This window comes from Myxocyprinus asiaticus, chromosome 6 (assembly GCF_019703515.2).
Source record: "Myxocyprinus asiaticus isolate MX2 ecotype Aquarium Trade chromosome 6, UBuf_Myxa_2, whole genome shotgun sequence".
NCBI lineage: Eukaryota > Metazoa > Chordata > Actinopteri > Cypriniformes > Catostomidae > Myxocyprinus > Myxocyprinus asiaticus.
Window position 1 is genome coordinate 49,083,496 of NC_059349.1, and position 26,338 is coordinate 49,109,833.

Consider the following 26,338-nt stretch of genomic DNA (forward strand, 5'->3'; position numbering starts at 1 on the left):
ACTGCCTCGTGGTCTCTATAATGTGTGGTTCTCGCTCTCGGTGGGGCGCGTGGTGAGTTGTGTGTGGATGCCGCGGAGAATAGCGTGAAGCCTCCATACGCGCTCCATCTCCGCGGTAACGCGCTCAACAAGCCACGTGATAAGATCCATGGATTGACTGTATCAGACGTGGAGGCAACTGAGATTCATCCTCCGCCACCCAGATTGAGGCGAGTCACTACACCACCTTGAGAACTTAGAGCGCATTGGGAATTGGGCATTCCAAATTGGGGAGTAAAAGGGGAGAAAATAAAAAAATATATTTACTCTACTGGTAAATATAGAAACATTTACACATTCTTTATTATATTTTTTTTTTTTCACATTTTAGAATAATAGTAAAGTCATCAAAACTATGGAATAACATAAATGGATCTATGGGAATTATGTTGTGACTAAACAAAATCCAAAATAAATCAAAACTGTGATATATTTTAGTATCTTCAGAGTAGTCACCCTTTGCCTAGAATTTGCAGACATGTACTCTTGACATTTTCTCAACCAACTTCTTGAGGTATCACCCTGGGATGCTTTTTAAACAGTATTGAAGGAGTTCCCATCTATGTTGGGCAATTATTGGCTGCTTTTGTTTATTATTTGGTCCAAGTCATCCATTTCAAAAACTTTTTTTTTTTAAATTAAATTCTAATTTTATAATTAAATAAATTAATATTGTGGCACAAATATTTTTGTCTACCAAACTAATTTCAAACATTTAAGCATTCGCCTTCAGATCAAAAGATTTTTATGGTCACGAAAAACATTTCAATCAAGTGTTTCAAAACTTTTGACCGGTAGTGTATATATTCTATGAAAATCTTGCCCTCCGCTGTAATTAAAATATCTCATTCATGCTTACACATTTTGGGTTGAACTATTCCTTTAATAAATGACTGCTCAAATGGTATTTTTGTGCCTGCTATCCACTTTGTAAAATTGTTAAAGATAAATTTTACTTTGTACAACCTTCACATTGCATTCTTTCAAAGGCAACGATATACACTGCTTGGCCAAAACAAAAGTCGCCTTTTGGATTTAAATAAGCAGATACTGAAGAGACTATGATTGGATCATTATTGCAGTGATTAATATGTTTCAGCTGGCAACAATTCTTTTAACCCTAACTGATGCAGTGTGTAGCTTCTCATTTCTTAAACAACCATGTCGGAAGACGTATCCCATGGTCGTGGAAAAGATGTTACTGTGTTTCAGAAGGGGCAAATTATTGGCCTGCATCAAGCAAAGTAAACAACTAAGTAGATTGCTGAAATCACTGGAATTGGGTTAAGAACTGTCCAACACATTATTAAAACCTGGAAGGATGGTGATGAACTGTCAGCCTTGTGGAAGAAATGTGGTCAGGAAAAAATCTTGAATGATCATGATTGCTAACATTTTTGGTGAAGTCACATCATACAAAATCGACAGTAGAACTCACGGCTATGTTTAATAGTGAAATTAAGAGCATTTCCACACGCACATTGCGACGAGAACTTACAGGATTGGGACTAAACAGCTGTGTGGCCACAAGAAAGCCACTTGATAGTGAGGCTAATCAGAAAAAAATGACTTCCATTTGCTGGGGAACATAAAGATTGGACTGTGGAGCAATGGAAAAGGTCATGTGGTCTGATGAGTCCAGATTTACCCTATTCCAAAGCGAAGGGCATATCAGGGTAAGAAGGGAAGCTCATGAAGCGATGCACACGTCATGCATAGTGCCCACTGTACAAGCCTCTGGACGCAGGGTTATGATCTGGGGTTGCTTCAATTGGTCAGGTCTAGCAGCAATGTTATGCGGCAATAAAATGAAGTCAGCTGACTACCTGAATGTACTGAATGACCAGGTTATCCCATCAATGAATCTTTTCTTCCCTGATGCCACAGGCATATTCCAGGACGAAAATGCCAAGATTCATCGGGCTCAAATTGTGAAAGAGTGGTTCAGGGAGCATGAGGAATCATTTTTACACATGAATTGGCCACCACAAAGTCCTGACCTTCACCCCATTGAAAGTCTTTGGGATATGCTGGAGAAGACTTTACAGAGTGGTTAGACTCTTCCATCATCAATACAAGATCTCGGCCAAAAATTTATGCAACTCTGGATGGAAATAAATGTTGTGATGTTGCATAAGGTTTTCGAAACAATGCCACAATGAATGCGTGCTGTAATCAAAGTTAAAGGCAGTCCAACTAAATATTAGAGTGTGCAACTTTTTTTGTCCAGGCAGTGTAGAAGCATATATAGAAGTGTTAAAAGTACAGTAACAAAAACAGTCTGAATAATTCTATCGTTTAGACAGAAACGGTCAACTGAAACTACATTATGGCTTTTTTGTTGCAAAAAAACTTTGACTAACATATAAAGGGACTTCAGAGAAAAAAATGTAATTCTTCAAAAGTGTAGAATAAAACCCCTTTAAGATTTCACACTATTGTCAGAAGAATTCTTACAATTGAAGTGTTAAGTTCAAAAGCAGTTCTCTGATGAATGGTTGCTTTGAAGCTGTAGAAGCTGAGTGCAAAGTAAACCGAATTATTTTCTTTTTAAATGTGTGTGTGTCAGGTGATGGTGTCCCGTGTGGCACGAGTGTGTAAAGGTGATCTGGGCGGATCTCAGCGTGTGTTAGAGCGTCAGTGGACGTCGTTTCTGAAGGCACGTCTGAACTGCTCAATCCCTGGCGATTCACACTTCTATTTCAACCTACTGCAGTCTACAAGCCCAATCATACGCATGCAGGGCAGAGACGTCATACTGGGTGTCTTCTCTACACCCTCAAACAGGTACATACATGCACATCCATAGGGAAGAAAAATCACTAAAGAGATTTCTTTGAGATATCAGGTGTTTTTCCTAGACAACAGTAAGATTCATTATAGATCAAATGGAGCTTTTGCTTATGTCTCCTGCCTCACAGAATGGATGTGAGAAAGTATGGTGTTTATAAAGTATTTGAAGGCAATGAAACAGTGTGTGTGTGTGTGTGTGTGTGTGTGTGTGTGTGTGTGTGTGTGTGTGTGTGCGTGTGTGTGTCCAAGTATTCCCTACGCTGTGGGGAACAAATGTCCCCACAAGGATAGTAAAACCTGAAATTTTTGATGTTGTGGGGACAATCAGTTAGTCCCCATAAGGAAAACAGCTTATAAATCATACAAAATTATGTTTTTTGAAAATGTTAAAATGCAGAGAGTTTTCTGTGAGGGTTAGGTTTAGGGTTAGGGTCTGAGGATAGAATATAAAGTTTGTACAGTATAAAATGTCTATGGAGAGTCCTCATAAAACATGAAAACCCAATATGTGTGTGTGTGTGTGTGTGTGTGTGTGTGTGTGGGTTTGGGTGGTTTACGAGGACAATTGTTTAGGTAATTACAAGGGTATTATGCTATAAATGTGGTTTATGAGGACATTTCTAGTGTCGCCATAATTCAAATCGCTTAAAAAACATACTAAACAATGTTTTTTTGAAAATGTAAAAATGCAGAAAGTTTTTTGTGAGGGTTAGGTTTAGGGGTAGGGATAGGGGATAGAATCTATAGTTCATACAGTATAAAAATCATTATGTCTATGAGAGTCCTCATAACGATAGCCACACCAACATGTGTGTGAGTGTGTGTGTGTGTGTGTGTGTGTGTGAGAGAGAGAGAGAGAGAGAGAGAGAGAGAGAGAGAGAGAGAGAGAGAGAGAGAGAGAGAGAGAGAGATGAACGCAGATAAGACAGTAATGTGATTCAACAGCCCTGATGCAAATAAGGACAAATACCCTTTAAAAGGTTATTGCCTAAAATGATATTGGCATAATTTATTTTCTTGTTGTTATCCATTCTGAGATCTGAATTTGTTTGGTTACTTATATTTAAAGCCACTGAAATGTCTCACAAAACCTGTCAAGAACATTTTTTAAAAATGAAATATTATTTAAATATTACATTTTAAGTATATTTTGACTCTATATACATATAATTATTTTTCACAAAAAATAATAATATGTTATGTTACATTTTATATTTATTTAATGATGATATTTAATATAATTAATATAATATTTAATATTATCTCTATATAAATCTAAAGTATATTTTTGAGTTTTTATATTTTATATTATATTTTAAATAAAATGCAAATTATTGAAAAATAAATTCTATACATTTTGGTAGTATTTGTTGTGCTACTTATAGTTTATGCTGATTTGATTAAACAAAATACTTTATTGCATAATGAGAATCATCATTGCATAAAATGTCTAGACACATTACGGGGACATTTGTGGGAAAATGCGCTTATATGTCATAAAAACAATGTCACAATGCAAAACAGTCTTAATGGTCCTTAAAATAGGCTTCGGGTTTTTTTCAAGAAAAAATAACATCCTTTTTTTCTTTTGACTTTGGAGTAAAATATGCCAAAATTTAGTGAGATTCATCTGTAAATGGGTTAAGAATATCAAACTAAAATAATAAAACTACTATGGAAAATGGCTTTAAACTGAACACACACATACATATACGCACACCGCTGTGATTTGGCTTCTTATTAATCTGTTTTGAACCCGTGCAGCACGAATGAATCCAATTTCAAGGCAATTTGGATTTTGTCCTTTTGGTATGGTGCCTAAAAAAGCTTCCTTTCTCCAGAAGGGAAACAAAAACAGCAGTTGTGTGAATTTTATTGCCTTGGGGGAAAGACTATTTAAAATTCTGTTATCAGGGTTGATAAGAAATGACAAAAACACATTTTAACAATGGGCAAAACACTGATCTGCTTTCCACTAGGTTGGAAATTGCTAGCTCGCATTTTAGTGCAGATTACAATAGCAGTTGTGACATCTATCACAATGTGCAAAAAGAGTGAGAGTGAGGCAAAGAGACTAGAAATAATTCTCAGAGTGCTAGAAATAATTCAGCATTTACAAAAAAGTACCATGGCATTACCATCAAAATATATCATAGCAGACCTCTACGCAGACATTTTGCTGTTTTTGTCCTCTCTTCTACACTGGAACAGTGTGATACTTGGAAAAAACCCTCTCTGTTACCGCATAGTTTGGAAAACAATGATGTTAGGAAACTGAAAACTGGTTTCAAACTTAAATGTATGAGTGCGGATATGACCTTAGATATTTCTAAAAACATCCCTCCAATGATAGTGGTTACTAAGCCTTGTTACTGTAGCATATCAAAGTACCATGATATTACCATCAGATACCACAACAGAATCATAGTACTGCCACAGTTCGTTTTTGTTAGGGAGAAAAGGTGGTGCTGTATATTCAACATATAAATATCTCCTTACACACACATACCTCCATTATGACTGTTTTATGTTGAACTCTGATATATTCTTGGAAACTGAAAGATCACAAGTCTAACACCTCAAAAATAGAAAAATAAATAAAAATGGCTGCCAAATACCTGAATCCTCAATGTATGATTGACACATAGATGTGTAAAATGTCTCCTTGGAAACCAAGCACTATCACAGAGTAGTTCTACAGTGAGACAGCAAAACATTTACTACCAAAATAAGCATGAAACAAAGCTTTTGTGGTTCGTTTCCACCTTGCGTTGAATACGCCACTTTGGCACATAATGCCTCCCGAAACAGCAGACACATTTTGTTCTCACAGACATGAAATAATTCCCAACAGAGGACAGACATTTACATACTGTGAACCCACAATAAATGGGTAGAACGAGACGAAGAAAGACAGAAAGAGATTGCTAGGAAGATAGCACAGAGACAAAATGACTAACAAAGCAATAATCCGAGCTCTTGAGCTTATGATAGAGAATGAATCAGCCTGTTCTGCGTTGAACTACATGGATAAACAGTCGAGTACATCATAAAACCAGCCCAAATGTTGTTCTTTCAGCTCTTTGTGTAAGTCCCGAGATCTCGGTACACAATGTAGGGGCTCGTCTATGAAAACTCATCTAGGCCTCAGCAGAAGTACACATTGACTGTATGTTCAGTATAATATACTGTAGTCCATCAGACAAATGATGAGAGCCATTTTCTGTAGATTACCTCTCATTGTGCTGGTATGATTAGAATAGAAATGAGCTTTGGCATCAGCTTACAGTTAAATGTCTTTGGTGCTATATGTGCTGAACATACTGTATACAGTATATGTGTCAATGTTTTCTGGAATATAGAAGTATTTATGTGTAAATTGTGTTTGGCTACTGTTGGTTTACATTTTGTTCTCTCCACAGGAATAAAGAGTAAAACAATAATAATACATGTACACGACACATGTATTGTGTCTGTTACTGGGATTTTACCAGTTTAAGTCAACATGAAAAAGCATTCACAACCAATTTTACTACCTTATGTGACAGAGTGAAATGGGATATTCAATGATAAAAAATGGGGACTTAATTTTATCGATCAGGAATTGATTGGATACAGAAATGTGGCAGGTGGTTGGAGGGGAGGGGCTGAAAAATAAGAGGTCTTGGTGATGTCATTCAAAAAGCAAAGTCGTTTGAGAGGCGGATTGATTTTCATTACATTTTGAAATTTTTTTTTTTTTTTTTTTTTTTTTTGAGATAACGTGAACTGATGTATCTCTCACAATATGATCAGGATTGTGTATTAAGAAATAAAATATTCTAAAACCCACTTAAGGCTGAAACATACTTTACCCAAGTACATGAACGCAGACACTTCTAGGTATGCAAGATTGATTTTGTGTGTTGTTGCATTCCAAAATATGTCAGACCGCTATTCGGAACACAACGCATGCGTGCGATGCATTCTCAATGTTGCCAGAATGGGCGCTTTAGCAGACTGTCGGCTTTTACCGTGAGTTTTTTCTTTCAATTCAACAACTGTCATGACATAGCAACAATCTGAAGAGAATATTGCTGAGCAAAAATTCTATATATTTAAAGCAACTTTCCTGAATAATGACACATCCAATTTAATGGCACAGACTTTTGTTAAATCTATTTAAGTTAAATCTATCGCATCCTTAAAGGTGCACTCAATAAATTTTGTCTTTGTGTCATCTTGGACTTACACTGACACCTAGCGGCTTGGATGCAGCATCATTTAAAATCAATAGTTTTCAGATGCCACTGTAGAAATGTACTATTCACAGTCAGCCATGATTACTTTAATCAGTGAGTGAAAGTGTCAAATAACAGGACGGTTACTGAGATTAAACGAGTAGTATTCGGCTGGTCATGTGATTCTAAAATGGCAGGTCCCATGTGCGGACCCTCTCCATGTAGAATAAAACAGCTTTTATAAGGTTACTGATATGACGGGAGTCTTCATTTTAATGTGAGTGGTCATGATTTCCTACATATATTGCAAAATTACAATTAATGTCTTTAGGAATTAAACCTTTTTAATGAGGAAAAAATGACTGAGTGCACCTTTAATAATAATAATAATAAGAATAATCACAATAAACAATTCTTCCACCAGTTAATATAATTCATCAGCCCAACTGTAGGTTGTTTATGGTTAGAGATAGACCGATAATGGGTTTGACCTATATTTTTAACCGATATTTACACTTTTCCACTTAATCAGTTAAGGTTCTTTAATATCAGGTTTACCGATAAAGTGGGACACTGAAGACTTTACATTTTAATTATTAATTGTGTAAGGGGCTTTGAACAAGTGTACACTCACTGAGCACTTTATTAGGAACACTTGTACACCTACTTATTCATGGGATTATCTAATCAGCCAATCGTGTGGCAGCAGTGCAATACATCAAATCAGGCAGATACGGGTCAGGAGCTTCAGTTAATGTTCACATCAACCATCAGAATGGGGAAAAAATGTGATCTCAGTGATTTGGACCATGGCATGATTGATGGTGCCAGTCAGGCTGGTTTGACAATTTCTGTAACTGCTGATCTCCTGGGATTTTCACACACAACAGTCTCTAGAGGTTACTCAGAATGGTGCCAAAAAAAAAAAAAATATCCAGTGAGCGGCAGTTCTGTGGACAGAAATGCCTTGTTGATGAGAGAGGTCAATGGAGAATGGCCAGACTGGTTTGAGCTGACAGAAAGTCTATGGTAACTCAGATAACCCCTCTGTACAATTGTAGTGAGCAGAATAGTATCTCAGAATGCAAAACATGTTGAACCTTGAGGCAGATGGGCTACAAAAGCAGAAGACCACATCAGGAACTTTAATAAGACCATAGTGTTCCTAATAAAGTGCCCAGTGAGTGTATATTGAAACTAAAACCGGACAAATTAATTATTTGTAGACTGTGCGCAATATTCGTTTTGTAAAGCAGTTCACCAGAGGTTTGTATTAAACAATTAAGTTGTATATGTGCCTAAAAGAGGAAACAAGAATTAAAAATCGGTTATGCATATCGGTTATCTGACATTTAAACACAAAAATAATCTGTATTGTATCCAGGGGTGTAGATTCCAGGGAGGATGTGGGGGAGGTAACCCCACCAATAATCAAAACAAGCAAGTAAGGGAGTGCTCTTGTCTTCCTAGTTCAGGCATGTTACACTATCTAGAGTTATGGTCTGTGCCAAAGTACAACCAGCATGAAGTCCCCCCTGCTTTCCGCCGTGTCCATTTTTCTCATTTAGTTCTCATTTCGCAGACCCTTGTGGCATTCCCTCTCAAACAGACGTGAGTGGCTTTGCCGCAGAGCTTGTGTGATGAGGTGATTATCTACATATCTGCCCGTTTTGCTTTTACAATTTTATCAACCAACAACACGGATCAAACTGAATTTATTTATTTATTTTAGTTTTTTTATAAGAGTGGTGCTTGCCTGTGCAAAGCTCATATGGTTGCTTAAGTGATCTAAAGGGTTTTTTAGTGTGTTGCTATGTGGTTTCTAGGGTGGGCATTTAGGGCATTCTGGGTGGTTGCCTACTGGCCCTAGTCAAAATACTCCACCCCCAAGTCTCTATGATATTCCCAACAATTGATATTGTTTGGGTTGCTCCTTTAGGACCCCTAGAAAAAATGTTTTTATTTTTTACCAAATTCCACGTATTCACAGGTTTAAGGTGGAAAAAAGGTGGAAAAAACTTTCAATTTCCAATACTTATGTTGAAGGAGTAGATCCCTATGATTTTTGCGATGCAGAAAATGCAGACAGAATCACGGAATTGAGTCATAAAAAATAAATGCTTTGAGTGAAAAACGTAATTTTTACAGAATTGTCCAAATTTGGGGTAAAATAAATGACAATATTACAATTAATCAAATTCAAATCGCTATATGACCAATGGTATGAAATATTTACTTTCTCCTATCCCAGCTTAAAAAGATAGTTCACTCAAAAATGAAAATTCTTCCATTATTTTTCATTCCCAACCTGTATGACTAACTTTCTTTTGTGAAACACAACAGATGTTTGGCAAAATGACAGCCTGAGTCACCTTTGACTTTCATTGTATGGTCAAATGATGCAGTGAGAGTGAATGGTGACTGAGACTAAAATACTTCCTAACATCTAATATTCTTTGAAAGAAACAAGAACAAAATGTGAGTTACAAATAATGACAGAATTTTCATTTTTGGGTGAACCTTCCCTTTAAGTAGGAGCAATAATAATAATAGTGACAGTCTAAAGAAAAAGGAGTCAGAGAGAACTTGTTATTCTTTAATCACCTACATTTTACCATCACCTGCTGAGGTCAAAAGAGCAAGGTGTCAGTTCAGTAATGCCTCCAGTAGAACAACATTACCATGAATTAAAGCCTTTGCACAATCAATGTGTTGTTTGTCCCTACTTTTAAATTGTTGAGGTAATTACATGGTTGAGATACTAAGGTAGCAGTATACAAGATCGAAAGTGATGGTGAAGGAGAGAGAGAGGAATCTTCCATTCAAGGACATCTCTGTTAACTCGGTGTAATCTTTGGCACAGATGCCCTCCATACGGGAGGCAGGCAGCATGCTCAAGCTGATCTCAAAATCAGTCCATTAACACCATGCCCACTGCCTTATTTCTGCCACCAGTCTGTTCCCATTTTCCAAATGAGACCCTTCATTCCCAAAGCCCTTCAATTACACCAACAGACTTTACCCAGAAGCTCATCTTTAACAGATCAGACCCTGTCTGTCTCACCCTGTAACTATTAGTGGGGAATATTAACAGAATTGAGCAGAAATTGAATGATTACAATTGAATGAGTAGACCTCTTTATATCTGAATGGGCAGATTTTTCTGGAACTGTCTCATCTAGTTTATTTTTTACTTAGTCACTATGTGGAAAGTGTGAGGGCTAATCTTTTCTGTCGCTTGCACGCACAGGGTGAAGTAGCTGGTGTCGTGCCAGATTCTAGCCCATAAACGATTGCATTGGCTGAAAGAACAGTTTGAGGGTATTCTATATTTTAGGAATCCAAAAAATACAACTTGTTAATCTAAGTAGTAATAGTCTCAGCCCATGGGATGCCTACAGTCTGTTCACTGTCTGATGCATATTGTACACAAAAAAAGCAACCACTTGAGAAAATCACAAGCTCATATCAGATTGCTATACAACCTCTGGGAATCAGTGTGCACAGGTTTTCGTCAATAGAACTAATCACTGGGTTTGCCAAAGTTTTCAAGGTTTTTGACATTGAATCTTTGAAATGTATTTAAAGTTTTGTTTGAATATTAGATAAAATGAATAGTTATTTGAACTGAGTACCAAGTTCTTGGCCAGTATATGCTGCAAAGTAGACTAGACTTTATGCTAATTGGGTTATTCTCACGAAAAACTGATTTCATTCAGGCTACACAAGATTTTTGTTAAAGTTAACATTTTCAACTATTATCAGGACATTTGAACATTTCCCCACATTTTTAATGACATTTTCTATAGTAAGTCTGGATAAATTCTCATTATCTCAACACAAAAAACCTAGAAGTAAAATATTAAAAGCTGATTATTTTTTCAAAAAATAAAAATAGTTTTTAAATTATCATGTTAAGATGTGGTACAGGCTCTAAAAAAAAATAAATAAAAAAAAATAAAAAAGATTAATTTATCTAATTCAGTACAAATAAAATGTATCCCATTACCACAATATCACTCCTTGTTTTCTATATTTTTCAGATTAAGCTAAATATTTTTTAATAACTATATACTAGATAGATAGCTGATCTAAGGATAAACTACCAGATTCGCCATTTAATAATTGCTCAAATTTTTCTAAATTATATATATATATACTGTATTACTGCAAACTTCTGGCTTTGTGAGACTAATGTCACTGTCAAATATGTAAATTAATGTCCTTTAAAATGAAACACCAGCTGACTTTATATAACCAAAACTGCAAATGAAACATTTCTTGAAACAAACGAAAAATTTTCTTTCTTTTCAGTTAGCAGGCTAACTGGTTTTTAAATGATAAGACAATTTAAATCATATAAGGTGTTTAATTGTCCAAGGATGTTTTTTCTGTTGTTATTTTAAGCTTCACAGTAGATAGTTAGTCAAAATAATGTCTAGACAAACTATGTTTAATATATTAGTCATATTATCTGCATTAAAGTGCAGTTTTAATTATTTATTTATCTGACCAGCTACTACAACAATATAAAGAGAAATGCTTTTTGATCAGGCATTACATACAGTTAACTCTAGGGTGGTAGGATTTAGACAGGGACATTGATTTGGCACGACATCGTCATTCAAGGACAGTGAGGTTTGGCAGATGAGTGTTTTCCTGTCTTTGATCAAGTGTTGGCCCACTATTGGTCAAATGTTGGCCATTGTTGTCTCAGCAGGTTTAGTGTCAGCTGAGGAGTGCAGACAAGATATCTCCTCTGTGTACCAGCTGGACTTCACACAGAAGCAGCCAAATCTGCCCTCAGAGCATAGATGAGAGACCATGGGTGAACTCTGACACACCCCAACAGCCTACTCTTGTCCCCCCCCCACACACACAGAATTTTGTCTACACCAATCTTTACTCTCTTTCTCTCATCCAAAGATGCTGATTGCAGCTTGTGCCATTTCCCATGAATAGGGTACACATTTGTGTCCTAATATATATATATATTATATATATTTATATAATATATATATATATATATATTTATAGGAAGAAGTATTAGAGACTGTATGTTTTTAGATATTAGATAAATAATTGGTTTTTTGGTCCATCCCATCTTGGATGTCCTGACCTTCTCGACTGTATCCAAACATTCAGATCAAACAAGATCCTCCTTAGACCCAGCCATTCATTTTATTATTGAATTTTCTCTTAGTCCATACATGCCACCATAAATACTGGTTTATCTTAAAGAACACAGCCTGGGCCTTTCAGAGATACCAAATAATTGGGAGTTTAATAACTTCCTTTCCTAGGTCTTTAGACATGTCTGATATCTCAATCCAGCACAGTTTATGGAAAGAAGAACATTAGGCATATTATTTTGCAATAAAAATTCGTTTATTTTGTTATGTTTGATAGATTTTCAACTTTTTTCCTGTAAATAAACATCTCAAGAATAATTTTATGTTTTCGAAGTAGGACATTAACTTCTTCACCTATTGGGTGACACTACAGGTGAAATGTACAAAAATAAATAAATAATAAAATAAAAACAAAATTCATATTTTTTATAATATATCCTCCTGAGCCCCAAGTGTGACTGCTGTGTATATTTTCAATTTCCCTTTTTGATTTGTAACTAGTAGAACCTAATAAACATGCAAAAATAAATAAATATTTAGTTTTCCAAAAAACTGATGTCCACATAGTATGTGGACAGCATGACCAAGTTGTAAAAATGTAAATAATACCAAGCTATAGAAAGTCAGATTTTTTAAATAAAATTCTTTATTATGTTTCCAGTAGTGTTGGTTATTCATGTTTTTGAGACATTACAGACATTACATCAGAAATTAGCATAACTAATTCTGACTGAAAGTAATGGCCAGCATTATCCAATCAATGCCAACCATGATAAAATAAAATGATACATTATGCATTTTGAATCTATGTACTGATTACCATTGTCCCATGTCTGCCAAACATGTTGAGTGGTCCAAACATAATCTGCAGCCGGAAACTGAACTTTTGGTCAGATTTTAGGACTCAGGAGTGAATGGACCTAGTTGCATAGGAAAGCTATAGGATGCTCCCTTGTTCCCTATTTAGTGAATGACTTAACCTCCAGTGTGCTGTCTGTCTGCACTGGTCTCAGAACCATTTGAAATGCACCTTATTTTTATGCTAGCTCCATATAAAGCCTCTGAAATCAACCTTTTTCAGCTTTTGTATGAAACCATTGATTCTCAATGTGAAAATGCACATTAAATGTAGGATTTCAAAGAAACAATTTTGATAAAGTACTCATCAAATATATAAAAATGGCATATCGGATGAAGCTAGAGACTCTAATCTTTTGACTCAAACAGGTTTTAATGTAAAAACTTAATTAGGTTTCTTTCCAGATGTAGTTTTGTTGACATTTCTCCCAAACACAAACTCCGCTGTGATCGGCACCATGTTGTTTTGTCACATGACTCCGTACATTGAAAGTTTAACCCTTTATTGACAGCCCAGAATTTTCTGAACTAAGATCAGTCAGTTTAAATGAATTTAAATTATGTGTTGCATATAGCTGAACCAAAATACAATGTCCACGCAAAAGGATATGAGATATTCCTAAGAGATTTCTGTGTCAAAGTGTTTCAGAACACTCATTATGACTGAACACAATAAATGCAGACTGTATACTGTATGTTTACTAGAGTGCATTCAAAACTATGCAATATATACATTGTTATATAATTTATTTATTTATTTTTTTAATCAGTGTTGCAGAATGTTAAAGAAGTAAATGTAAAGAATGTAAATACCAGAATGTTTATAGTAACTGGGTCCTGAGGTCTTCTGTAAAGGAGATTAAATAAATATTATTTATTTCTTAAAAAAATAAAAATAATAATAATTGTTTATTTTTCTAAGCACTAAACAGTATATATACAGTATATTGATGTAAAAAAAAAAAAAAAAAAAAAAAAAGAAAACATTATCTGTTGCAACAATATTCAATTTATAGTAGAGAAACACTTTTTAGTTATTAACAAATTTTAGTCCTGAACAAAATCATAGGTCAAAATAATCGATTGGAGTCAGAAAATAAAAAGAAAAATCACTTTGTTCTTTTTTAGTGTAATTGACCTGATATGTGTGTTTGCATTAGAACATACCATAATAGATCATTTTATATGATGCTTATGGTTTAGCACTGTCAAAAATGTTCTCAAAATGAAAGTATACGATCAGTCAAGTAATAGACATGATTTGTTTTCTTGCTTTGCCTGAAAACTGAAATCTGGACAGATTAGGGAAACCAAGTTTCCTCAACTGTCCATCCAACCCCCCACCGTTTGGAGAACACATGGTGAACACCTGCAGACCAGAACAGACTCTATCCTTTACCACACACAAACCCATTGGGCTGTGCAGTCTGTTCACTTGCCCAGATCCTGTCTGTTCATTTTACAGTTTCCGCTGCAGTGTCTGTCTGATATGAGGTGCTTTGTTGCCATGTGCACCAAGCATCAGACTGATTGTCTTAATATCTGTTTTGCTTTTGACTCCTAATGATTGTGTATATAAAATTATAACACAGAGCGTATACTGTACCAATAGTGTTTCAGTGGTACAATTTCATTGACACTTTATCACTTTATCCAGAGAGATTTCAGAAAAGTTTCAGAAGAGATCTAATCCATTTTACAAACTGTGCTTAGATTTGCAAAGATGCCAAAGTCTGCAATCAAAAGTCAGAGATTTCTATATGAACTAAAACATTTCACATTAAATTCTTCCAAGACCAGTGATCTGAGCTCTGCTATCAACGTTCATTTTATAGTTCTATGCTCTAGGCTGTAAAACAGTATGTCAACAATTTTCTCATTTGGGTCTATTTTATAGAAACATCTGAGACAAGGTGGAAATGAAGCATAACTGAGCTAAGAGTATTTGTATCAGGCTAGTTAGATTCATGTAAAAATGGTGACTCCATTTTCAATATTTAGTTGACATTTGTGTTTACATCAACCTGAGTTTTTATCAGTGATGTGAGTTGCTGTCGAGACTCTCTATAAGTTGAGGTAGATTGGTCGATTAGTCTGTCTGCTTTGGATACAAAAAAGTTATTTTGTGTCTATTCACATCGCTTTGGCTTGGGCCTATAGTGACAGTGTGTGTGCTTTTTGAAAATGTGTGCGTATATGTCTGACGTCCTGTTAGAGGTGTGGATTGGATCAGTGGCATGTCTTGACCCTGTTGTTACTCTGTGATTTTACCCAGCATCCCTGGCTCGGCAGTGTGTGCGTTTGACATGCAGCAGCTGGCACGTGTGTTTGAGGGAAGATTCAAGGAGCAGAAATCGCCAGAATCCATATGGACACCAGTACCTGACGAACTGATACCTAAACCCAGGTATCTGTCAGGGACTGACCCCAAATATACAACTTCTGTCCTGTCTCAGAATCAATTAGTCTGTCTGTCTGTCTATCTATCGATGTACCCATCGTTTGTTTGTTCGTTCTATTGTTCTTTCTATTGCTCATTTTATCGATCTATCGTTTGTTTGTTCATTTGTTGTATTGTTTGTTTTATCTATATATCGTTCGTTCGTTTGACCTATCTGTCACTCGTTCCATCGTTTGTTCGATCTATCGATTGCTCTATCAATCATTCTATTTTTCATCCATTCTATCATTTGTTCTATGGTTTGTTCTATCATTCTATCTATCTATCTATCTATCTATCTATCTATCTATCTATCTATCTATCTATCTATCTATCTATCTATCATCTGTCTGTCTTTTGTTTGTTCATTCTACTGTTCTTTCTATCAATCGTTCTATTGCTCATTTTATTGATCTATTACTCGTCCATTTGTTCATTCATTTTATTGTTTGTTTTATCTATCTATCGTTCATTCTACCTCTGTTATTCGTTCTATCGTTCCTTCGAATTATCGATTGCTCTTGATCATTCTATTGTTTATTCTAATGTTCATTCAATCATTCCATTTCTCTACCATTTGTTCTATCTATTTATTGGTCTTTCGTTCTATCGTTCATTCTGTCATTAGTTTGTTCTGTTGTTTATTCTGCCTATTTGTCATTTGTTTGTTCTATCATTCATCTGTCTATCTTTCATTTGTTTGTTCTATCATTCATTCTGGCTATCTATCTATCATCTGTTCTATCATTAGTTTGTTTTATAATTATTTTTATCTATCGTTTATCTGTCTATGGTTCATTCTATTGTTTGTTCTTTCATTCATTTGATCTATGTATCTTTTGTTCTACATATCTGTCATTTGTTTTATTGTTCGTTTGATCTATAATTTGTTCTATCATTCATTCGTTCATTTTATCGTTCTTTTTATTTAGCAATCATTCAATCTATTGTTCGTCCATTCGTTCATTCATTCATTCGTTCTTTCAATTGCTCTATCGATCGTTCTATTTTTCGTTCATTCTATCATTTGTTCTATGGTTCGTTCTATCATTCCCTTTATCTATCTATCTATCTATCTATCTATCTATCTATCTATCTATCTAAATTTCCCAGTTTACACATAGATCATATTTCTTGCCATTAATCACAAGAATATTTTGCTAGTGGAGATTTTACAGTTTTTGCCCAAAGCCACAGGTACAGTAGATGCTAGTTCGGGCCTACACATTCTATACTGTATATTTGATTAAATAAATTACTGGGGGGTCACTGCTTATGTGTGGGGCCTAAAGGTCCTGCTGGAGAGCCAAGTGAGAATAAAAGTTAAGAACTGACTCATAACTCTAAATTCACTTGATTCAAAGCACATTTGTGCAATGACCACCACAGTGTTTTTGAAAATGTGCCGAAGCATTTGCAAAGTGAATGTGGATCTTTTATGTTTCCAGGCCGGGAGGTTGTGCTGTCCAGGGTTCTAGATTCAGTTCCTCCAACACCCTTCCAGATGAAGTGCTGAATTTCATCAAGACTCATCCTCTAATGGACGAAGCAGTCCCCTTGCTGGGACATAGACCCTGGATAGTCAAGACCATGGTCCGGTGAGAAATATACTAAGCACAGAAAGCCAGGGTGTTATGTTGAAATATCAATAAACCCCAAAGTGCTTGATATATGGAGCATGTTTCTGTGAATTGAAAGGTGAAAAATAATTCTCAAGGCCTTTCTGAAAGCCCTGCTACTTAGACTGAAATTGGGTGAGAAATCTTGAATCAAAGCCTAAGCTCTACTGTAGTGTAGCTAATTTTAGCACACTATACACAAAGGACATTATTCTGTGAACATTTCAGTTAGAGTGCTCCTGCAGTGTCTCTCAAGGTTAGAGAAATCTGCACCCCAGAAGTGCTTCTGCAGAGAACAAATTGCCTGAGGCCTTCAGACTAGAGTAACCGTGAACTAAACTTTTCAAAATAAAAGGAGGAAAAGTAGCTATAAATCGTCTTCCTTTTTAAAAGTTGATTGAAATGGCCACAAGGCCCCTTCAAGATAACTAGAGGTAAATTGTCACAGGAAAGTGGCACTGTGGTTTTCTTGAGAGAAAATTTTTTCACATTTGGTTCAGAATCAATAACAGACCATTCTGACTCTATATTCATCATGAATAAAGGTTAGTGAATGGCTTGAAGAAAAATAGAATAAGCCTAGCCAGTTTTCTAACATAGAACAAAGTAAAAGTACACTAAAAAGCAGCCGTGGGCCATGCATTTTAAGTCTAGGCCTTCAGTGTGATTCATGCCATTTAAGAAAACACAGTTTCACAATGAATAAGACACTATGCCTATCATACATTATGTGGCAGTCAACTAATAATACCAACTGACATTTTTAAAACACGTCCTCGCACGAAAGCCAGAACTTGAAACGACACTTAATGCTCAAGCAAGCCTAATTTTAACTGCAGCATGACTGTTTTGTGAAATGAATGTCAAAAATCATAATTTTTCATATGAATCTACCAAGGAGGACTATAATACCTGGAAAAATATATCTAATAATATTTGCGATTTAAATGTTGCTTGCAATAAATTTCATTTCGTCAGGGTACACGGTTATGCTGCGTTCCATTCAAGTTGGATGTGGAATATTCTTACTTGATATCTCCGACCATAAATGCATTCCATTTCCCGATATTCGGAACTGCAATGCTCCTGTTAGCTTAGCAGTGGTTTGACTCTCATTAGAGATGTCTCCTAGCAACCCAACTGTTAAACAAGGATGCAGTGCTAGCATTTGTGCTTCAGGTTTGCGATTATAAAAAGAGATTATAATGTTTTATACACCTGTTTCTGCAGGCATTTGTTAAACAAGATTTAATATCATGTAATGTGGAAACAAACTCATTTATCGATATTACTTAATAAAGTGAATGTTTATCACTTACTTTGTATATCTCCCTGAGTGTGGACATGTTTGTGTGACATCATGCCCCTACATCTCGGCAAAATCGGAGTTGAGAATTTCTGCACGAGTCTACAAGTTGTAATTCTGACTTCAAGATGCATTCCATTGCACTTTTCCTAATAGGAAGTTTTAAAATCCGACTTTCCGGGTTGAGTGGAACGCAGCACTACTTCTCAAAACTTGATCTGACACTGAATGCTAAAGCAGCCTAATTTACACTTAGAAAACTCCTGATGTTGCTATTACAATGCAAAAAGCACTTACCAGTTTACTTGAAGTCAAAATCAGTCCTCATTTCCTGTTTAATAAATTAAGCAATCACACGGTCACGCAGAACATCTTGTGTTTTTAAATCCATAAGGATCTCTTTCTCAATGGCGATAGCAGCAGTGATGACGATCTCACGCTCTTCACTTTCAAATTACGTACATCATTTAAAGTGTGATTACGTCACTCAAGGCCAGCTAGAAGGCCTCGACCGGGACGTATCCTAAAGATCACACCCACCAAGAACAAATAAATCAATCTGATTGGCTGATGAATCTGACAGTCTGACTTTAGTTGCCCATTCATTTGCACTGTTGAGGGATTCTGTGGAAATTCTGAAGGCCTGAGGGGGATGCGATTTGTGAAACAGCTGTCACACTTCGCTTGTAAGCATCAAGGAATAAATTCTGACTGGATAAACTTTTTGTTTTTCTCTATTTGTTTGTAGATTAATTAAGAGTGGAAAGCGATTAAAAATACATAGGCAAAAAGGTGATTGAGAACGAAAGGATGAAAAATATGTATTTATTTGGCATGTTAGTCCAGCAGAGAAGGCTTTGCTGGCCCTGAGAATTTGCCACTACTAAAAAGGAAAGTTGATTTAAGCCATCAGTGATATTGGTGACACTTCTCTGTGCCTGCATGATTTAATCCAAATAAGCTTTTTTAAACTTGTTAAATGAACAGAAAACCTAATCTTCATGATTTTCAACAGAGATAGTATTTAAACTTTAATCTCTATAAGATTCTATAAAATGGTGCTTCTTGCTTTATTTTCCTCACTTTTAAGGTACCAGTTGAACACTATGGTTGTGGACACTGAGGCAGGCCCCCATCAGAACCGGACTGTGGTGTTTCTTGGATCCACCAGGGGAACCGTTCTCAAGTTCCTCATCACACCCAGCTCAGAGATTCCATATTCCAATAGTGATATATTTCTGGAAGAGCTGGAGGGCTACAACATAGAACGGTAATGGGATTTCTCCTAGAAACTAGTTTAAGATGTATACACCAAGAACATGACTTTTATGACTTTTCGTTTGACTTTCTTTCTTCAACACACAATGTCCACTTATTTATTTATTTGGCAAAAAGTCATGTAGTAAGCAGGATAATGAGAAGTCAATGAGAAATTGATGTGATTCCATCACAACTGTCATTTTGATATATCGATGCGCTATTGTTTTACAATATTAGAATGTATATATTTTCTGTATAACCAAGTTATGTTACACTGATAAATGGAGCTTTTTGCATTATCTTGAACATTGTCTAGCATTCATTTCATGTGTTATTGTAGTTTACCTTGCTGAATAATTACAGATGAACATTATTTCAGTTACTGTGAATCAGCATACCTGACTTTTAGTATAAAGAGAAGATCGTTGAAATTATTTGAAAGTTACGAAGCTTGCAATTCATCAGCATTAGCAGGCAAGGTAAAGTTAGCTAAAATGACACAGATCTATCCTTATGGCACTATATTTCACATGCTTTGCATTTATGTAAGCTTACCTATCCAATAAGAAGAATGTCAGTTCTGATCCCCAAAACCGAATGAAGGTCCCTCCAGGAATCAAATGTCCTGCCGATGTTCACTCTAGTTTTCTCTCGACCATGAGCATGTTCCCGCTTAGCCAGATGGGATTCAGTAAATGTTTTTTTTGTTTTTTTGGCTTACTCGGAGTTTGTGTAGGAGTTGATGTTGTGTTTGGAGCCAGCCGTTTGCTGGATTCCATCTCTAAGACAACGTTACCTAGTGTTGCAGACTGTCTGTTGACACTGTTAAATAGCGGAAGCACTGAGGCAAGGCTCTCAGGAGTGCGGAAAACGTCACATCCTTTGGATTTTCCCGGCAAAAGCGGCCCGCTCCCTTCGCATGAAAATCAGTCTACAGGCTTTAATAGGCAACCTAGGAAGTCCGGGGAGGGCTCATTTTTTAAGTTGCGTTACAAGCCGTTCAGACATTGGCAAAAAAAAAAAGGCAAATATTACATGAAAAATTTTACATATTGCACCTTTAACTCAAATAAATTTTAATGTACATTTAATTGGTAAGTAGCCATGTAATAAGTGTAATAAGATTAAGTCAAAATAAACCTCTTCAGAATGATACAAGACCCCTCTGTTCTGTTTCAGGGTTTGTTTTGCGATAATGACCGGCTGACTGTACCTTATCCATTACATATTATTTGCTTTCACTATCATCTTATCATCTTAATCAGATGGATTCTGATTCAATTAAAAATAGCTTATATCAGCAGATACCAATATATTGTGCATCCCTAATGGATATCTTTAAAATATAAGAAGTGGAAATGAAGTTGTTTTGTAAGCTTTGGTATTTAACATTCTTTTTCTGCTTCCAGACATTATTTATGTACTTTTTTACTTTTGTTTTATCAAAGCAGTGCCCCATGGTTGTTTACACTTATTGACGTTTAGCAGTGGAATAAAAACTTCAAGACAGTAAAAGATATCTAAGATATCCAACATCAAATGCAATGGAAAAGATAAATCCACGATTTATCTGTAAACAAACACAGTGCATCTGAAAATGCCTACAAAAGCAGAAGGTGGTAAAACGATCCCACAGTGTTTAGCTGATTATTTGAGTGTGAGTCTGTGTAGCAGTCTGGTGGATGAAAACATGGCTGGGGTTTTGAAGATGAAAGGCATTACCTGTCTAGAAGAACAGTGTGGTTCAGAGAGATGCATGCTGGGAGATGGAGCCGAGTTGTGCGGCAGTAGAGATAAGGTTCTCAGCAGGAAATGGCACTTGGAACACACACACACCTGAAAGAAAGAGATGACTGTGTTTGGTTGACCTTCTGTTTTACCTCAGTTGTTCTCTGGATGACATCCAGACTTTCACACAACTTAAACATTACTGCATTTGGACGAAAGTATGTGGACACCCAAACACACACCCATTTTGCTTGTTGAGCATTTCAGTTCAAAACCATTGGCATTAATAGGGAGTTGGTCTTTCCTAACAACTGGTTGTTAGAACATGGCTGCAGATATGTGCTACCATTCAGACACAAGAGTACCACTGTGGTCAGGCACTGATATTACAATTAGGTGTTTCAACTTATCCCAAAGGTTTTTCAATGAGGTTCACATCTGGACCTTGTCCAGGCCAGTCAAGTTCTTCCACACCAGACTCAATAAATGAACCTCGCTTTGTGCACAGGGACATTGTCATGATGGAACAGAAAAGTGTAATCCCCAATCTCTTGCCATTTAGTGTATTTATCATTGTTTGCAGCAGATGTTTGATATTGTTGGAGCTACTGTTCTGGAGCATCTTTAAGGCACCTGTGTCATCATTTAATCAGAGATTTTGCAGTAATGTAATGCACCGTTAGGTGCATGGCAGTTAATGTGAGCTGGATACAGGCCAACTCTGACTGAAACTCTTTTAGTGGGGATATTTTGGGCTTTTTGCCACTTTTTTTATAGTCATAGACAGTTGAGAGAGGACAGGCAGTTATTGAGGAGAGAGACTGATAGAAGAGGAATGGGATAGAGCACATGTATGCACTAACCACTAGGCCACGACTTTAAACATTTTGTTGTGATTTTCGGTATAGTAAGGTTTCAACTGAATGTTTGTGAACTTTGTGAATGAGGAAATGCTTCTGTATGTGTCACAAAGTGTGCCATTATGTCTTTAAAGGGGCCATATTGTACACTTTTGTTGCGTTTTCCCCCTGAATTCCGTTTCTAATGTTAGTCTAGATTTGTCGGTTTTTTGCTTGCCGATATATTTGCTCTATCTGACCCTTTTTGGCTACAGTACCTTTAAGACTTCTGTATGTAAGCAGCGCTGTAATGATTGGCTTAACTTTTCATTAAAGCTGTATGGTATACATTAAGTTCTAATAATGGAACATTTGTTCCCATTTGATTTTATGACCTCTAATCCAACAACTTATGAGATCTCTTTTTTGTGAGGCACAGTCCACTTCAGCAGATGCTTCTTGTGAATAGCAAACTCAAAATGCTTTTTATAAGTCAAAGTAGCTCTAACACACACCTCCAATCTCGCTTCATTAATTCGATGCCAGGTTTGCCAACTCCTGACTCTAACTAGCTTTTGTTGATGTCATAAGCCTAGGGGTTCACATACTTTTTCCAATCTACGCTGTGAATATTTGAATGATGTATTCAATATGTACAAGAACAATACAATAATTTGCGTATGATTAGTTAAAACAAATTGCGTTTGTTCGTTATTGAAACTTAAATGAAGATCAAACCAGATTTTAAGACAAATTTATACATAAATGCAGGAAATTCCAAAGGGTTCACATACTATTTCTTGCCACTGTACAGTATATATACAGTATATATATTAGGGATGCACCAATGTATCAGCTGCCGATATGTATCGGCCAATTAACGACCAAAATAAAAACATCGGCAAATCGGTTTAAACATGAAAACGCAGATATGAAAAATCGATGGTTCATTTATAATTAATTATCATCATCACACTTTGTAAAAACTCTTTGAATTCAAGTGCTCAATCCAGAAATAATGTTAGCCACAGAATGTAGAAGGGTTGGCACTCCTAAGAACATGCAATATTTAATTTTTAATCATTCGCGTTCTCACATTAATGAGGAAAAAACTTTGTTACGTGACACTTGTGAAACCAGCACTTACCTATACATGATGAGGTAAAACCATCCAAAAGTTTTGAAAACAGCAAACTTTTACTTCTGAGACATTGATATGGCATCCATTAAGGCTGCATGATTGATTGAGTTAAGTTTGAAATCGCAATAAGGTTTTGCATGATTACAAAATTTTGAAAGGCTACGTTTAAAAATAGACTGCAGACAGCATTGTGTAAGCAAGCGGCACCCTCTAGCGGTCTGGACAGCATTTTATATTATCCATTACACCGCTATAGAATTTAAAAGGGTGTTTTGTTCCTTTGGTACCTTTTAATTTTGAATTGATGTAGTTTCTGTGGAATTGCTCAACATAATATGTTTACATAATATGAATTTGTGATGTTCTATTATATACAGTACAAACATGTAAAATGTTTGTTCTGTTGTTTTGAACTGCAAAAAAAGAAGTGCAAAATGTTGTAGTACATCAAGCATCATGCTATGATATTGAGTTATTTTTCAATATTTTTTTAAAATCTTTTTATCTTCTATTTATCTTTCATTGTGGCTCTCTTTAAAATTTTGCCCTGTCATGTGTTCAACAGATCTAATTCATGTTCAGTGGAAATTACTTATTGTTAGAACAAAAGCTTTTGTACCTCTTTGTATGTTTTTAAAGCATAATACCCAAGTAAAACAGTGATCACGTGACAAAATAAGTTAAGTGGCAAAATATCGGTATTGGCATCTGTATCGGCCAATAGTTACTTGTTAAAATCGGTATCGGCCAACAATTTTCATATATTCAATTTTCATATTTTCAATTTTCATATTTTCAATTGGTATAATTATATCAAAGTGGCTGATAAAATTGGCCATTCACTAAAAAAAAGTTAATTTCATACGCTGATTGCATTGTTAATTTTTGTCTGCAAAGAAGAAATAAATGCAATAGTATAACTGATGCCACTATCTACAAAATTTCCCTATGAGAAAATGCATTAGTGCAATTTCATTGTAGCACAGAGTTGCCATATGGCAATATAGGCATTTTTCCATTGTTGTGCAGTGTTGCCATATGGCAACGTTCATATTTTCACAATTTTGTTGATTAGTTAAAAACAACATCTATTTAACTTATCAAAGATGCAGCAAAAAAACAAAAACAAAACAAAAACATCAAACATCATGTAGAAGAAACATACAGAAATGTGTTTAATAGAGCAATTTGCAGGGCACTTCAGCAGGTGTCTCCACTGTAAGAGTGGCCCCAGAAAACTTTAAAGACTGCCCTTTAGGGGGGCCTGGGTAGCTCAGCAAGTAAAGATGCTGACTACCACCCCTGGAGTCACGAGTTCAAATCCAGGGCATGCTGACTGACCAGCCAGGTCTCCTAAGCAACCAAATTGGCCCAGTTGCTAGGGCCAATTTTTTTGCATGGGTTAACCTCCTCGTGGTCACTATAATGTGGTTCTCGCTGTCGGTGGGGCGCATGGTGAGTTGTGCATGGATGCCGCGGTAATGCGCTCAACAAGACACAAGATAAAATGCACGGGCTGACGGTCTCAGAGGCGGAGGCAACTGTGATTCGTCCTCCGCCACCCGAATTGAAGTGAGTCACTACGCCACCACGAGGACCTAGAGTGTATTGGGCATTCCAAAAAGGGGAGAGAGAAAAAAAAAGAAGAAGACTGCCCTTTAATTTCCAATAATACATTATGTTTGAACTTTTCTGAAAGGTGAAAAAGTGAAAGAAAATAAATTGTTGCCATATGGCTACATTCTACCATACATGAGTCTTCATTTAGAACATCCCCACAAGTTGCTGAGCAACAAATAGCCGTTGATATGTAAACTTGTAGATGTTGGGTGCTAATGAGTGTGTGTTGATATGAAATGTATTCTGGGAAGTGTTTATTAATGAAAGTGCATGAGTGAATATATTGATGGCTTTAATTTGTGTGTAGGTGTGGCGATGACTCCATACAGGCTCGGCAGCCTCTTTCTCTGACCCTGGATAAACCCAGTCACACCCTGCTGGTGGCCTTCCATTCCTGTGTGGTGAGAGTTCCTGTCGCACGCTGCCAACTGCACTCCAGATGCATGAAGTAAGTACACACACACACACACACACACACACACTTCAACACATTTACGGTTTAATTGTGTTCTTAGGACAAAGGTATTTTTGATCAGGTGGGGTCGCATATTGTCACATTTTTATCAGGAATGTGTCTCCTCAAATATTCACATGAAACTTGTGCCACTGGTTTAATGGCAGGTTCCACAGTAACAGCTTATATAGTGTTATATAGTTTGACAAAATACTCTGCTATTGGGGTAAGTTTTAACAAAAGTTGTTCAATGAACTGTATTTTGTTTTTCTCTGGGCAATATCGGTAAAAAAAAAAAAAAAAAAAAAAAAGAGTTTTCGAAGCCAGGTCTTTAAAGCTGCACTCAGTAACTTTTGTCTTTATGTCATCTTGGACTTACACTGACACCTGGCGGCTTGGATGCAGCATAATTTAAAATCAATAGTTTTCAGATGCCACTGTTGAAATTTTGTATTCACACCATGATTACTTAATCAATGAGTGAACGTGTCAAATATCAGGACGGTTACTGAGATTAAGTGAGTAGTATTTAGCTGGTCATGTGATTCTAAAATGGCAGCCCCCATGTGCGGACCCTCTCCATGTAGAATAAAACAGCTTTTATAAGGTTACTGATATGACTGGAGTCTTCATTTTAATGTGAGTGGTCATGATTTCATAGGCTACATATATTGCAAAATTACAATTCATGTCTTTAGAGGTTAAACTTTTTTAATGAGGAAAAATTTACTGAGTGCACCTTTAAGGTTTGTGCTTATACAGAAATTTACTTTATAAAAGAAAACTTCTTTGAGAAATGAAGTTATAAGTTTGATAACTAACCCATGTGTCCCCTCTACACAAATATGCACAAGCATAGTCAATTCCGCATATATGCACACACACACAG

At 36.1% G+C, this 26,338-nt stretch overlaps 1 protein-coding gene across 1 annotated transcript in view; it reads left to right on the forward strand.

The window, feature by feature from the left end:
- The window catches only part of LOC127443190 (semaphorin-6B-like), a 179,442-nt gene that overhangs the window by 132,937 nt on the left and 20,167 nt on the right, over positions 1–26,338 (forward strand). Inside the window, exons 10-14 of the mRNA XM_051701780.1 lie at positions 2,609–2,826; positions 15,318–15,449; positions 16,931–17,080; positions 19,498–19,677; positions 25,303–25,443. Coding sequence (XP_051557740.1) covers positions 2,609–2,826; positions 15,318–15,449; positions 16,931–17,080; positions 19,498–19,677; positions 25,303–25,443 — 821 coding nt within the window. The remainder of the gene's footprint in view (positions 1–2,608; positions 2,827–15,317; positions 15,450–16,930; positions 17,081–19,497; positions 19,678–25,302; positions 25,444–26,338) is intronic.